The sequence below is a fragment of the Pongo abelii genome, chromosome 18, assembly GCF_028885655.2.
Source record: "Pongo abelii isolate AG06213 chromosome 18, NHGRI_mPonAbe1-v2.0_pri, whole genome shotgun sequence".
In the NCBI taxonomy this organism is placed as follows: Eukaryota; Metazoa; Chordata; class Mammalia; order Primates; family Hominidae; genus Pongo; species Pongo abelii.
The window spans coordinates 30,622,948-30,636,569 of NC_072003.2; the positions used below are offsets into that span (position 1 = coordinate 30,622,948).

A 13,622-nucleotide genomic window follows, 5' to 3' on the forward strand; every position below is an offset into this window, starting at 1 on the left:
GAAACAGCAAGACCAACCCCTCCTCTTCCTCTGTCCCTTCAGACTACTCAAAATGAAGACAAGGATGAAGACCTTTAAGATGATCTACTTCCACTTAGTGAATAGTAAATGATTTTCTCTTTTTTTTTTTTGAGACAGAGTTTTGCTCATGTTGCCCAGGCTTCAGTGCCATGGTGTGATCTCAGCTCACTGCAACCTCCGTTTCCCAGGATCAAGCGATTCTCCTGCCTCAGCCTCCCGAGCAGCTGGGATCACAGGCGCCTGCCACGCCCAGCTAATCTTTGTATTTTTAAGTAGAGACAGGGTTTCACCATGTTGGCCAGGCTGGCCTTGAACTCTTGACCTCAGGTGATCCGCCCGCAGCGTCCTCCCAAAGTGCTGGGATTACAGGCGTGAGGCATCGTGCCTGGCCCCTTATTTTTGTTAATAGTTTCTTTTCTCTACTTTAAGAGTACAGTACATAATACATGTAAGATACAAAATATATATTAATCAACTCTGTTATTGATAAGGTTTCTGGTCAACAGTAGGCTATCAGTGGTTAGGTTTTGAGGAGTCAAAAGTTACAAGTGTGGCCAGGCATAGTGGCTTACTCCTGTTTATTAATCAATTGTCTGTTATTGATAAGGTTTCTGATCAACAGTAGGCTATCAGTGGTTAGGTTTAGGGAGTCAAAAGTTATACTTGGGCCAGGAGTGGTGGCTTATGCCTGTAATCCCAGCACTTTGAGAGGCCAAGGCGGGCAGATCACTTGAGGCCAGGAGTTCGAGACCAGTCTGGCCAACATGGCAAAACCCTGTCTCTACTAAAAAATACAAAAATTAGCTGGGTATGGTGGTAGGCGCCTGTAATCTCAGCTATTCGGGAGGCTGAAGAATGAGAATCACCTGAACCAAGGAGGCAGAGGCTGCAGTGAGCTGAGATCAATCCACTGCACTTCAGCCTGGGCTAAAGAGCGAGACTCCATCTCAAAAGAAAAAAAAAGGAAAAAAAAAAAAGTTCTATGTGGATTTTTGACTGTGCAGGGGGTCGGCATCCCCTTACCCACAAGTTGTTCAAAGGTCAATTGTATTCACCTCTGATGTTCTTGCATAAAAGCAGCATAGACAACATACAGAATGAGCATGGCTGTATGCCAATAAAATTTTGTTTACACAAACAGGTAGTGGCTGGATTTGGCCCTAGATTACCCCAGTGCAATAGGTTGTCAGCCACCAAGTTATTAAGCAGCTGAGGAAAAGCTACTCTATATATCAGTACTTACCTGTTAAGTTCATCCTCTTTCCTGGTTTGATCTTTTTCATCCCCAATCGCCAAAACTCGGTACCTGCAAAAGAAACATAAGAGCATGTCAATGAAACAAAACAGCTCCTCACTAAGCAAGCGGATGCTGGCTCAAGATGGCCATTTATTGGCTAAAGTGTTAGGAGTGGGAGAAATGTTAAACTCACCAAATGTAGAGCGCTGTGCATGTAAATTAAAATGAGAATATACCCTGTTCTGCCTGTTATAAAAAGGAGGGCTGAGAAAATGTGCAATGTCCACTTACCGACCATTATGTGGCAACACGGAAAACGTGAATTGGCAAAGATCCACTGTTAATTGTAAGAGGAACAGGATCTAAAACTGTGAGTGTTACAATCCAAAAAAAAAAAAAAAAAAGCACAAGGAAGAAAATGTCTCAGAAGTAATCTAAAAAAATTATTCTCACAGAAAAAGGAAAAAGGTGGTTCCCAGAGGTTGGGAGGTGGAAGGGAAGGAATGAAGAAAGGAAAGATGTTGAGCAAAGGGTATAAAGTTACAGTTAGACCAGAGGAAAAAGTTTTCATGATTTAGAACTGCATGGTGACCACAGTTAATAACACATTACATATTTTGAAATTACTAAAATAATAGATTTTTAAGGTTCGTATTGCCAAAAAAAGAAGTTGGTGAGGCGACAGATATGTTGGTTAACTTGACTTCATCCTTCCTCAATGAACACATATATTAAAACATCACACTGTACCCCATAAATATATAAAATTGTTACTCATCAATTAAAACAAAGAAATATGAAAATCCCCAAAGAGTAGCCATATTAGGTGTTGGAATTACAAACCATTTCCCCATTTCTTTTTTGAGTTTCATGTGATATTATTTTACTGTATTTATACCAAGCAAGTAAATTTAAGAATAAATCACCAACCCAAATGTCCAACAATGATAGACTGGATTAAGAAAATGTGGCACATATACACCATGGAATACTATGCAGCCATAAAAAATGATGAGTTCATGTCCTTTGTAGGGACATGGATGAAATTGGAAATCATCATCCTCAGTAAACTATCACAAGAACAAAAAACCAAACACCGCATATTCTCACTCATAGGTGGGAACTGAACAATGAGAACACCTGGACACAGGAAGGGGATCATCACACTCTGGGGACTGTTGTGGGGTGGGGGGAGGGGGGAGGGATGGCATTGGGAGATATACCTAATGTTAGATGACAAGTTAGTGGGTGCAGTGCACCAGCATGGCACATGTATACATGTGCAACTAACCTGCAATTGCGCACATGTACACATGTGCAACTAACCTGCAATTGCGCACATGTACCCTAAAACCTAAAGTATAATAATAATAAATTTAAAAAAAAAAGAATAGATCATAGAATTGCCTTTTTATAAAATATGGCAAATTGGCCATTTGTAGGACAGTTCTTCGGTTTCTAACAAACTAATGGAAAAATTAATCTTGACTGCAATAGTAAATTCCTCTTATAATTTAGTGCCAAGAAAAAGAAACTTTTCAGAAAAATGTGAAAACCACCTCTGCTTCCTAGGTTCAAGTGATTCTTCTGCTTCAGCCTCCCAAGTAGCTGGGATTACAGGCGCATGCCACCATGCCCAGCTAATTTTTGTATTTTTAGAAGAGACAGGGTTTCACCATGTTGGCCAGGCTGGTCTTGAACTGCTGACCTCAGGTGATCCACCCGCCTTGGCCTCCCAAACTGCTGGGATGATGGGTGTTAAGCCCCCACACCTGGCTTGGAACCATTTTCTATTCTGCCTTGCCTGCCCGAATGCTCGGGATCACAATCAGTATTAAACTGTTACACCTGCAACTTTTTCTTCTCTAAATGGTTCATGGGCTCTCCTTTAAAAATCTCTGTCTTCTTTTATGATTAAAAGTTGTGGCTGGGTGTGGTGGCTCACGCCCGTAATCCCAGCACTTTGGGAGGCTCAGATGGGCGGATCACAAGGTCAGGAGATCCAGACCATCCTCGCTAACACGGTGAAACCCCGTCTCTACTAAAAATACAAAAAAATTAGCCGGGCATGGTGGCGGGCGCCTGTAGTCCCAGCTACTTGGGAGGCTGAGGCAGGAGAATGACGTGAACCTGGGAAGCGGAGCTTGCAGTGAGCTGAGAGCACGCCACCACACTCCAGCCCGGGGGGCCGGGGTGAGACTCCATCTCAAAAAAAAAAAAAAAAAAAAAGTTGCCCCATAACTTTACTGAGAATATGTGGAGATATAAATTACAAATCAGTAAACAGGCCATTGGATTGACTTGAAACCATGCCATTTTGGAATTCTGGGCAATAGTCTACTGCAAACCAAAAACAAAACCCAGAATGTTGGTAAAGGATATCAACTCTGAAAACGAGTACAAACTGCTCTTTAGGCATGGCAATACAGCGGGCGAGACATACATTATCTGTTGAGTGAATGAAGGAATGAGGTCTTCAACTGAAATGTTGAGAGTAAGGGTGCCGTACAGTTCACAGGCAGAACTGATGGATGCCATCATTTTACAGGGAGAAATTCAGAAAAACAGTGGCTGGAGGGACTTTTTGGGTGAGGATGGTGCAGAAAAGGGATCTACATTTGGAAGACGCTGAGGAAACAGGCCTAGTTCACAGAACTTAAGATTTAAAAACTGTACAGGGTTCTGTGCTCATATCCAAGAATCTTCTTCCAAATGCCGAGTGGTTACATACCCTCCTATGTTCAAATCCTGGCCCTGGTACTTACAAGCACTGCGATCTTGGGCACGTTACTTACATAGGAATTTCCTCAAAGGTAAAGTAAGCAAACCTAGCAAAAAGTACACCAACCAAACAAGGAAGCCTGAAGGACCAATGGGAGAATGAATATAAATTCCCGGCAGGGTGCTAGGTCCCAGTCTGTGTTCAAGTCACCCATGAGAGGAGAGACAGGAGGGCCACTGCAAGGCCAAATGCAGCCAGGCGGGTGCTGTGTGCTTCCCGGACGTGCTGATAAGGGAGACAGGGCTGGCCTTTTCCTCTTGCCCTGCGAGGGCCACATGGAACCATTCCAGAAGTAGCTTACCTGGCAAACAGCTCCTGGAGTGTGTCTGGGATTTCAAGGTTAGAATTCCTTAGGGCTGAACTGAACTTTTCTTTAAGCTTCTCCACAAATTCTTTAAACTCGTTGGCACAAACCTTTCAATATGAGAGCATGAGAGGTTAAGCCCTTAACTCTTCCTAAAGGGAGGTTTTGCTAAGATGCACCAAGGAATATCTTGTAACAAACTCCTGCACCAGCTAAGTCTGAGAACCACTGACCAGGTGCCACCCCTGGTCACCTGTCATCTGAGAAGCCTGGTCTGTAGAGGAGGCAAAAGACCCTCACCACTACGCTCAGGAAACTGGGGTACCTGGTGCCAACTAACCCGCCGACAGCCTCACACCTGCATTGCTGGCACTCTCCCAAGCCCCAGGTGAGATGACTCAAATGTGCCCCACACAGTGCTCCCTCACAGCCTCCCTCCTCCCACCAGGCCTGGTGTTCCCTGGTTCACCCGTGTAGTCAGCCTCCTTCCTCTGCCCCAGCCTCACACTCCACGGTGGCCCCCAAATCAGTTTCCTCCTCTATATGCGCACTGCAATCATATCAGTCCAGACCCAGATCTGAGGAGCAAGCTGGTTGCGTCACCCGGTGTGCAATGCGACATGGTATGCTCCCGCTCATCCCTGGCCTGGTGGCTGTGTAGGACGCAGCCCCTGCTGCATCTGGCTGCTGTGCCTGCCAGCCCTGCGGCTCCCTCTCCCCTCACTGTCGCTGCCCCAGCTGCCGTGGTTTCCAGTCTCGCCCAGTGCTGACACCTTTACTAAGCCCACTGGCAGACACTGTGGGTGTCTGTGGGTCACCTACTCCATTTTTCCCCACACTTTCTGATTAGCCAGTCTCAATTTGCTGTGGGGAGGGAGGATGCCCAGTCTCCTAGGATACACCAGGACAGTTTAAGCCACTCATGGCATCCTGGGTCCGCTGTGCTATGTCCCACTGTTTCCCAGCCACGTGGCCCAGGTCTGCCAGGGGCTCCTGGGAAAGGCTGCCCCCTGATACAAGGGCCGCGTGGATCTATTGCAGCCCCTCTCCCCACTGCGTCCTGCTCTGGAATTCTGTTGTGAGGACTTGAGCTCTCATAGTCAACATTTGCAACCAGGGGGTGACTGGCATAGGATGGAAAGCTGACCACTGCTCCTGGAGGGGAGTGTGGCGGCAGGAACCTGGGAGCCTGATGACATCTCTGCTCCCCTGCACCAGACCAGGACTGCCTACCCTCAACTGCTTGGCATTTGGGAAAAAGGAAGCCGTATACTCCCATTAGGTTAGGTTTTTCTGTCACTTCCATCCAAAAGCATTGCTGAGCCTCCTCCCCGACCTCTGTGGGCCTGTGCCTCCCTCTTCTGGGAGCTGACTACACTGTCCTGCAATGGCCATGTACTTCTCTGTCTGTCCCACTCGCCTGTGGCTTCCTTGGGGAAAAGGCAGCCTCTCCTTGTCCACTGGCCTCACTTGGCACAAGTCCTGCCACACACACTGTAGTGTCCAGGGTTAGCACAGAAATGAAAGATGAGCAGCCTCTGAGGCGAAGGGCAGGAGTCTGGGTCAGCAGACAGCTTCCCTCCTTGTCAGCCACCGCCTTGGCCCCTCTGGACAGAAAACTCAGAAAGAAAACCCACACCCAGTCTGCAAGCTTTCTAGGAAGCCTGTACTTTCTGAAGAGATGTTCTATTTTCTTAACAAAACAGGCCCAAGGCACAGCAGCCCTTCAAAGTGGCCTGCCAGATTCTAATCATCTTTAAAAACAGGTGCTTGAAGCCAGATCAAGTCAAGGCCAACACCAGAGAGCTGACTCGGTGATTTCTCAAGTGAGCAGGAAACAAAGTCCACGTTCCTAAGGCTGGCAGGGGCACTGTGGGACAAGAGGAGCTGACTGAAGTCTAGCTGCCCCAACCTCCCAAGCATGCTAAGCCCTACACTCACACAGGACCTACCTTTGGGTCATCGTAGTCACCTCTTCGATTCATGAAATCTCCAACAAGCGCTTTATCCTGGTACACCTCGGCCAGGCACACTCTGCAGGAAGAGGAGACAAAGCTGGAGTCTGGGAATTGCACTGATGCCCATGTTCGGAACCTTCAGAGAGCTCCATTCTCATGTTTCTGGCCTTGGCTGACCTTGAAGCATGAGTTACTTATATGCCTGTTGCATGACTGAAGCTTTTACGAATGAAGGATTTGGGGTCAGCCAAGCCTGACCTCAGTCAGGTCTGTTCACACTTTACACCTTGGCTTCTCTGAACTTCCGTCCTTCATGGGTAACCGAGAACACTGAGTCCCAAACTGTCTCTTACAGGGGTTTGGCCAGGGCCATATGGGCTGACCTATGTGAAAGTGCATTACACATTTAAAAACATCAAACAGGCTTTGGAGTTTATTATTCTTAGGCTCTCTAATCTACTGCAAAGCAGGTGTGTCCACTCCACTAACCTTCACATCTCCATGATATAAGGAGAGGCTGACTTGCCCAAAAGAAAATGAAGGGGAAGGCGACCAGCATTTGCTGGGCTCCCGTCCGCCAGGCACTGCTGCCTTCATAAAGAGCTTGCCAGATAGAGACTCATTCCACTTTACAGCCTGGTAGGGCAAGGGGACTCCCTGAGGTCACACACAAGAGCAGGGCAGGAGGACAGTTTTCAGCTCTGCTAAGAACATGGCAGAGGGCATCCTATCCAATGATCCCAGGTCCTGCCTAGCTTGCTGCTGGAGGGAGCCACCAATCAGAGCTCTCAGGAACTGCTCTGAGGGCCGAAAACAGCAGCAAAAGCCAGCCTCTGCCTCTGCCTCCACCACCTGCTAGGCATGTGGTATTTAGTGAGTCAGCCTATCTAGTCTCTGCTTCTTCATCCAAAAAAAGGATAACACCACCTACTTCTCATGGCCGCTGTAGGGTCCAAGCAATACCTTGCATGGGAAAGCCCCCAGAATCATGCTGGGCCCTCACCCTCAAAAAACCAAGGTCCATCTCCCCAGCAGACTCCAACACTTGGCCAGCCCATCAGACACCTCAGTGTGCTCCAGATGCACTTCCCACCAGACTCTTAAGCAAACGGGATAACGTAACCGTGTCCCGGAGTGATGGGGCTTCAATGAGGCTTACTTATAGTTGAGATAGGCCTGTGGGTTTTTGACTATGTAGCGAGCTCTTCGTCCAACAGAATGAGATGTTTTATCCAAAGACTCTTCAAACGTGGCATGCAAAATGTCCCGTACCACCTGCCAGGTGACAAATGGGCCCTTCACCTGGATCAAACACAGAGCCAAGACAAAAAGTCAGTATCCTCAGAGCCCACATCATGGGGAATTACCATAAAAAAGTGGACAAAATGTGTTTTGTGCAGCCTCCTTCCTCAGAGAATCCCCACAACTGTCACCTCACAATATTTACTGGGCCCACCATGTGCCAGACACTGAGGGAGATTCTGGGCAGACAAGCATAGGATGAGGCCTCAGTGACCAGCGGGAAAGAGTGTATTTTAGCAAGTGCCATGTGTGACAAAAGTGCCCAGAGGGGCAGGGGGGAACTGCCTGAAAGGGCGCTGTAATAGAGGGAATTATGAGGATGTAAAGTGTGTTTAGTTAGAGGTCTTAGTGTCCTAATTATGCACCATGTGTGCTCAGAAACGTTCCGTATGTTGTGCTTGTATGTTATGTTAGTAGAAGCAGAATGTACAAAATTAGCAGACCCAGGAGAACATCTTGGTCAATAACACAGGAAGGCAAGGCCGACATGAGAAAGCTCTTGACGAGTTATTTTCTTACATCCCCAAGGATGAGGTGAGCCAAAAAGTCTGTAAGTTCTGGTAAGCGGCGAGAGTCCACCAACACTGACCTATGCAGGACCCTCCCGCCTCCTCCAGCTGCACCAGAGCTGGAGCAGATGGAGGGACGCCCCACTTCCCCAACAGCTCTGCAATGACGAAGCCATTGCAGATGCAGGGAACAGAAATTAGGGATGGCAACATGTCACCTTTCAGGTTCTTCCTTGGAAAAGAGGTAGGGATGGAATTCAGGAGAGGACTGAGGGATGAGAGAACAGGGGGCAAGTGGTCAAGACAAGGGATCTAATAGTTTGCAGGCAAGGAGCATCTGGGCACAGAGCCCAAGCTGGGTTTCTCCTGCCTGGCCTGGCTGAGACCCAGAGGCACACCCGGGCTCCTCCGAAGCTGCCTTGTGGCACTACTGCCTGGAAGGGGCCCTGAACTGGACTGGCAGAGCTTTTTCCTGGAAGGCAAATAAGAGGTCTCGCTGCCTTGTGGACCAGCCACGCCGGTGAGCCAAGAGGTACCAGAGGTGACAGAAACAGCGTGAGAAGTATCCAGCCAAGAACAGAGAATGAGCAGGGTAATTACGCCCAATTGGCAGATCATTCCAGACATGATGAGCAGTTACAGGAAGGTAAATGGGAGCTTTTCAGGAAATGAAGGTGGGAGGAAGGAGCAGGCCAGGGTTAGACTCCTGGTGAGGAGAGAGAAAGAACAGCTCTGAACTAGTTTGCCTGCACCTAGGCAAACATTTATATGTATGCAGCTGAAAGCTAAAAAGAAGTGTAGAAAAACAGAATGGTATTAATTTGTAGGATTAGCTGGGCATGGCGGGGTGTGCCTGTAGTCCCAGGGCTATGAGAGGCTGAGGTGGGAGGATCACTTGAGGCCAGGTTGAGGATGCAGTGAGCTGTGATCGTGCCACTGCACTCCAGACTGGGTGAAAGAGCAAGGCTCCATCTTTCTAAAAAAGAAAATGTGTAGGATTCTGGGCAATGCTTTTCCCAGTGGCGAAGCAGAGCAGCTGAGAGGAGTGGTCTCTGGCTGGGAGTATCCGGGAGGCTCAGACAGGAAGGAGCTCCGAGTGAGGGGCAGGCCCACTGCTGGGCTGGGCTGGTTGGTACCTTGGTGTTGAGGACATTGCTGGCAATGCGGCACAGCACAAGCAGCCCGTCCTCCTGCATGGACCAGGTGACGCGAAGCCGCGTCATCCGCTGCAGGGCACTCTGGTCGGCTTCATCATGGTAGCGCAGCCTTTTGCTTTTTTCTCCTGGGAACTCTCCTAAAAACACCAGAGGGAGAAGGGAGGAGACCTCTAACACCTGGTTTGGAGCTGTCACTCTGCAGAGGGGCAGGGTCCCTACCCAGCCAGTGAGATGTGACTAATGGTATTGGTTATCAGATACTCATTGTGTCTAAAGTCACACAAACTAACTGCAAAAGACTCAGGCCCTTCTGATAGATTTTATTTTTTTTAAAATCCTTTTCATCATTTATCTTGATCAAATTTCACAGCAACAGGTTGGAAGGCTCAATGCAGCCTCTAGTTATCTGCCAATCTCCAATCTCCCCCACTGTGACAGAGTCCTTTGAAGGCATCTTGTACAGAAGCCTACAGTGCGTGCTCGGGGCATACCCGCCGAGTGAGCAGGACCAGGGACTGTGCAGTCACTGGGCCCCCACGCTCCCTTGCTCTGTGACCGCATGGGCGTTGTGTAGACTTGAGTGCATCTGGGGACAATAAGGCCTCTGCTCCAGGCCATGGAGAGGGTGGAAGGAGACTGCATATAAAACATCCAGCACACAGTGGTGGCTACTAAATAACTAACATCAGCAGTGAGATCGGTGTCGTTAATAACTAAACAGCACCATCACCATCAAAACAGCAGTCTAGCATCAGGGAATATTCACTGTGTGCCTAGCACTGGTTTATGCTTTTTCAACGTATTATCTTATAATTAGAATACTACTTTATAGCAACCTTATGAAATGGATACCGTTATCACTGTTTTTTGTTGAGGAACACAGAGACATACAGTGACTTGCTGAAGTCACACAGCTGAGTCAGCAGCAGAGGGAGGATCTGAACCTTGAGAGCATAGCCACGGGGCTGCCAAGGTCTCCTGTCCAGGGGAGGTACTGATAGCACCTTCACAAGACAGACACCATATGCCACTGCCAATCTCAAAAGACTGTTTAGCGAGTGTCTTCCAAATTAAGGCAGAAGAAAAGTGGGGCAAGGAAATTCGGACTCGGAGTGACACCACCACATTTTGCATTGTGATAAATTCAGGTTTTTGAGCCAAATTGGTCTTACACATATCTACGACAGGCGAAACTGAGGGGGCCATTTCAACTGATGGAATGCTATTTGTTATGAACGCCAGCCAAATAAACCACTAAAAACAGGTTCCTGTTTAAACATTCTGTCTTTATCTGAAATAGCTACCAGCCGTCAGTGGCTACTGTTAAAACTAGTGGACCACTTAGGCAATATGAAAGTGGTCTAAAAACTAGACGCTGGTCTCCTTACCACCCCCTCTGCTATAAATACTGGCCGGATGAAGAACTCAAAATGGCAGTCTAAAAGGCACCGCACAAGGGGTGCATCAAATCAGAAGGTGCTGCAGGCTTACACGACTGCCAGCTTTCCTCTAATTTAAAAACGCAACATAGGCCCAGCATGGCAGCTCACTTGAGGTCAGGAGTTCCAGACCAGCCTGGCCAATATGGCAAAACCTCGTCTCTACTAAAAATATAAAATTAACCGGGCGTGGTGGCGCAGGCCTGTAATCCCAGCTACTCGAGAGGCTGAGGCAGGAGAATTCCTTGAGCCCAGGAGGCAGAGGTTGCAGTCAGCCAAGATCACACCACTGCACTCCAGCCTGGGCGACAGAGTGAGACTCTGACGCAAAAAAATAAAAATTAAAAAATTAAAATGCAACATGCCTTTGAACTTTGGCCTGATTAGCATAAACACAGATATTAAAAGGTAAACTCTCCCAAAATTAGGATTTTGGCTAGTTGTGATGAGGCTGTTGCTGACATTTTTCCAGCTGAGATGAAACTAGGCATTTGAACTGAATGAGTTCCTAAAGTCAGAAGCTCTAAAAGATACAAAGGCGGAGAAAGCAGGGGAAGCATATGGGAGATTCGAGGCTCTCCCATCCGCCAGATGGATGTGGAAATAAAGCAACCATCGCAGAGAGTCAGCGCCACACATCGAGGGAAGGCGGAAACCCGCGCTGAAGGGCAGAGCTCAGGCCCGGCTGGAGTGAGGCTGTCGCACGTCTCCAAGCCAAAACATAAAGACAAGGCCCAGTAAATGTAAATGATCACCACATAACCTTTCTTCCTTCTCTTGATCTTCTTCCCAGGGTCCTTCTTCAGCCGCTTCCGCTTCTGGCTTTTCCCACCCCTCACTCTCCGGTTCCGGTCCAGCGAGGGCTCTCGGTCCACCTCAAACTGCTCTTCCCAGCCAGCACAGAGCTCGGAGCCTACTCTTGCTTCCCCCCAAATATTCAACCTGCTGTTGCCTAGACATAATCACAGGAGACAACAGTTTCAGGATGAGTGCTGCAAAGGCCAGGAAGACCAAACCGAACACAGGGTGGTCGTTTAGGCCCTGAACTGGTACCATATTTACTTCTGGGGTGAACTCCCAGCACACGTACCTCTGGCACTGAGGGGCATTGGGCGCTTGGACAGAAATGTCTGGAGCCTCACTGTGAGTCCATTCTCTGCGGCGGTGTTCTCCTGTGAGACAAGCACAGCACTGGGATGAAGCATGAGCTTCCACAAATCCCCAGCTGCCCAGAGTAACAAATGCACCAAGGTCTCTTAGGAAGGTAAGGGCCGCTGTGCACTGACAGCCAGGGGCTGGAGTCTCCTGCCACCCGCTTTACCATTGCTCATGCACTCCCTCCTGGAGGACCTGTGTCACCCAGACCTTCTGATCCTTCTTTAAAAAGGAATACCTGTCCATGTCACAGAGTAAGTTAGCATCCACTGGGAAAAAAACAGGCCAGGCACACATTTAAGGGGCCTGACGCACCTTCAATACAAACGGAAGCCAGTATTTGTGTCTCTGGTCAGGCAGGGAGGGACAGGAGGGCGAGTAGCGAGGACCCCTGAGATTGTAGTCCGCTGTGACGTGCACCCACCTTTTTGGCCTGGTTGATGATGTAGCTGGTCCAGATCCAGTTGCGCTTGAGGTGTCCGTAGAAGCTGGAATCGAGCCCTGCGGCACCCAGCCCATCTCCAGGGATCAAGCCTTCATCCACCACCTCACGGCTTCCACTAAAAGACAGGAAATCAACAGAAAAGAGCCCTTCTTGGTCATCACCGAAAAAGAGAGCCCATGGCATGGGGTGAGGGACATTTATTTATAACCCCACAGGTAGCAATGAAGAATTTGGGGGCCCTAAGTGTTGACTGGTTTTCACTTTTGCAAGATAAGTCAAAATACAGATTTTTATATAAAATTCTCAAAACAAATTTTGACAACCGATTACATTTTTAAAAACAAGATGTGGGCTAAATAAAGTATGTCTAGAGCCAGCCATCTGCAGCCTCTGCACTGGAGACACAGGCCGTCTGGCCTGACATCCTAAGCCAGACAAGGGCGGGCAGGCATCTGAAACGAGCACCACCGCAGCCCAGTCCTAGCCGGCCGCACTTGGGACGGACACGCACGTGGTGTACTCCAGCATGGCGCACTTGCGCTCCAGGTTGTGCTTGTCCATGGCGCTCTCCTGCTCCTTCTGCAGGCTGCCCTCCTCGTCGCTGCCCTGGTCTGTGCTGCTGTTCTTCCTGACACGCGGGCAGCGCACCACGCCTGGAAAACCAAACATCAGGGTGACCGATCACGCCTTCCTGCTGCAGCTCTGACGGCTACTACCTCTGGCTGGGTGGGGAAGAAGAGTGGATTCCCCGCCTGTGAAAAGGCTCCCCGGCCACTGCGGGGGTCTGAGATTGGTAAGACCTCTTCGTACAAAATATCCATACAAGAAAGTCAGAGGGAACAGAGGAAGAGAGTTGAAGTGCTGGTGGGTGACCTGAGGAAAGGGTCTATGCCAGGCTGAATTCACTGAAGACAGAAGGCAGGCAAGGCAGTCGAGAGAGCCCGGCAGGCTCAGGGAGTCCAGCGCAGGGGAAACCCAGGCCTTCCTGCCTCCCGGAAAGCCCCGGGAGCTGCTGGGGCCAAGGTGGCAGAAACAACTGCCCTTGCTGGTGGTGGCAGGGATACGGAGGGGCCTGTACGGAAAGATTGCTGAGATGCACTGCATGCAGCAGGCCTGGGCCCCACCTGGCTCCAGGAGCAGCCAGATGTCTCCTAAGTGCTCAAGAGGTTTGCTAATGGAGTTGAGAAATGATATCCAGTTATTCTGTAATACAGAAAATTGCACTTCTTGCAAAGAAATATAAAATACCACTAAAAGCACTGCTTGATAGGCGAGGGAAGGTTTGCAGACTCTCAAAGACTCTCTCCTAGCAT

General features: G+C 48.8%; 1 protein-coding gene across 1 annotated transcript in view; it reads right to left on the reverse strand.

Annotated features, from left to right (window-relative positions):
- Window positions 1–13,622, reverse strand: part of GTF3C1 (general transcription factor IIIC subunit 1) — an 89,860-nt gene that overhangs the window by 16,539 nt on the left and 59,699 nt on the right. Inside the window, 9 exon segments of the mRNA NM_001131080.1 lie at window positions 1,265–1,327; window positions 4,342–4,454; window positions 6,297–6,378; window positions 7,462–7,604; window positions 9,250–9,407; window positions 11,473–11,661; window positions 11,800–11,881; window positions 12,289–12,424; window positions 12,821–12,962. Of these exon segments, the coding sequence (NP_001124552.1) occupies window positions 1,265–1,327; window positions 4,342–4,454; window positions 6,297–6,378; window positions 7,462–7,604; window positions 9,250–9,407; window positions 11,473–11,661; window positions 11,800–11,881; window positions 12,289–12,424; window positions 12,821–12,962 (1,108 nt within the window).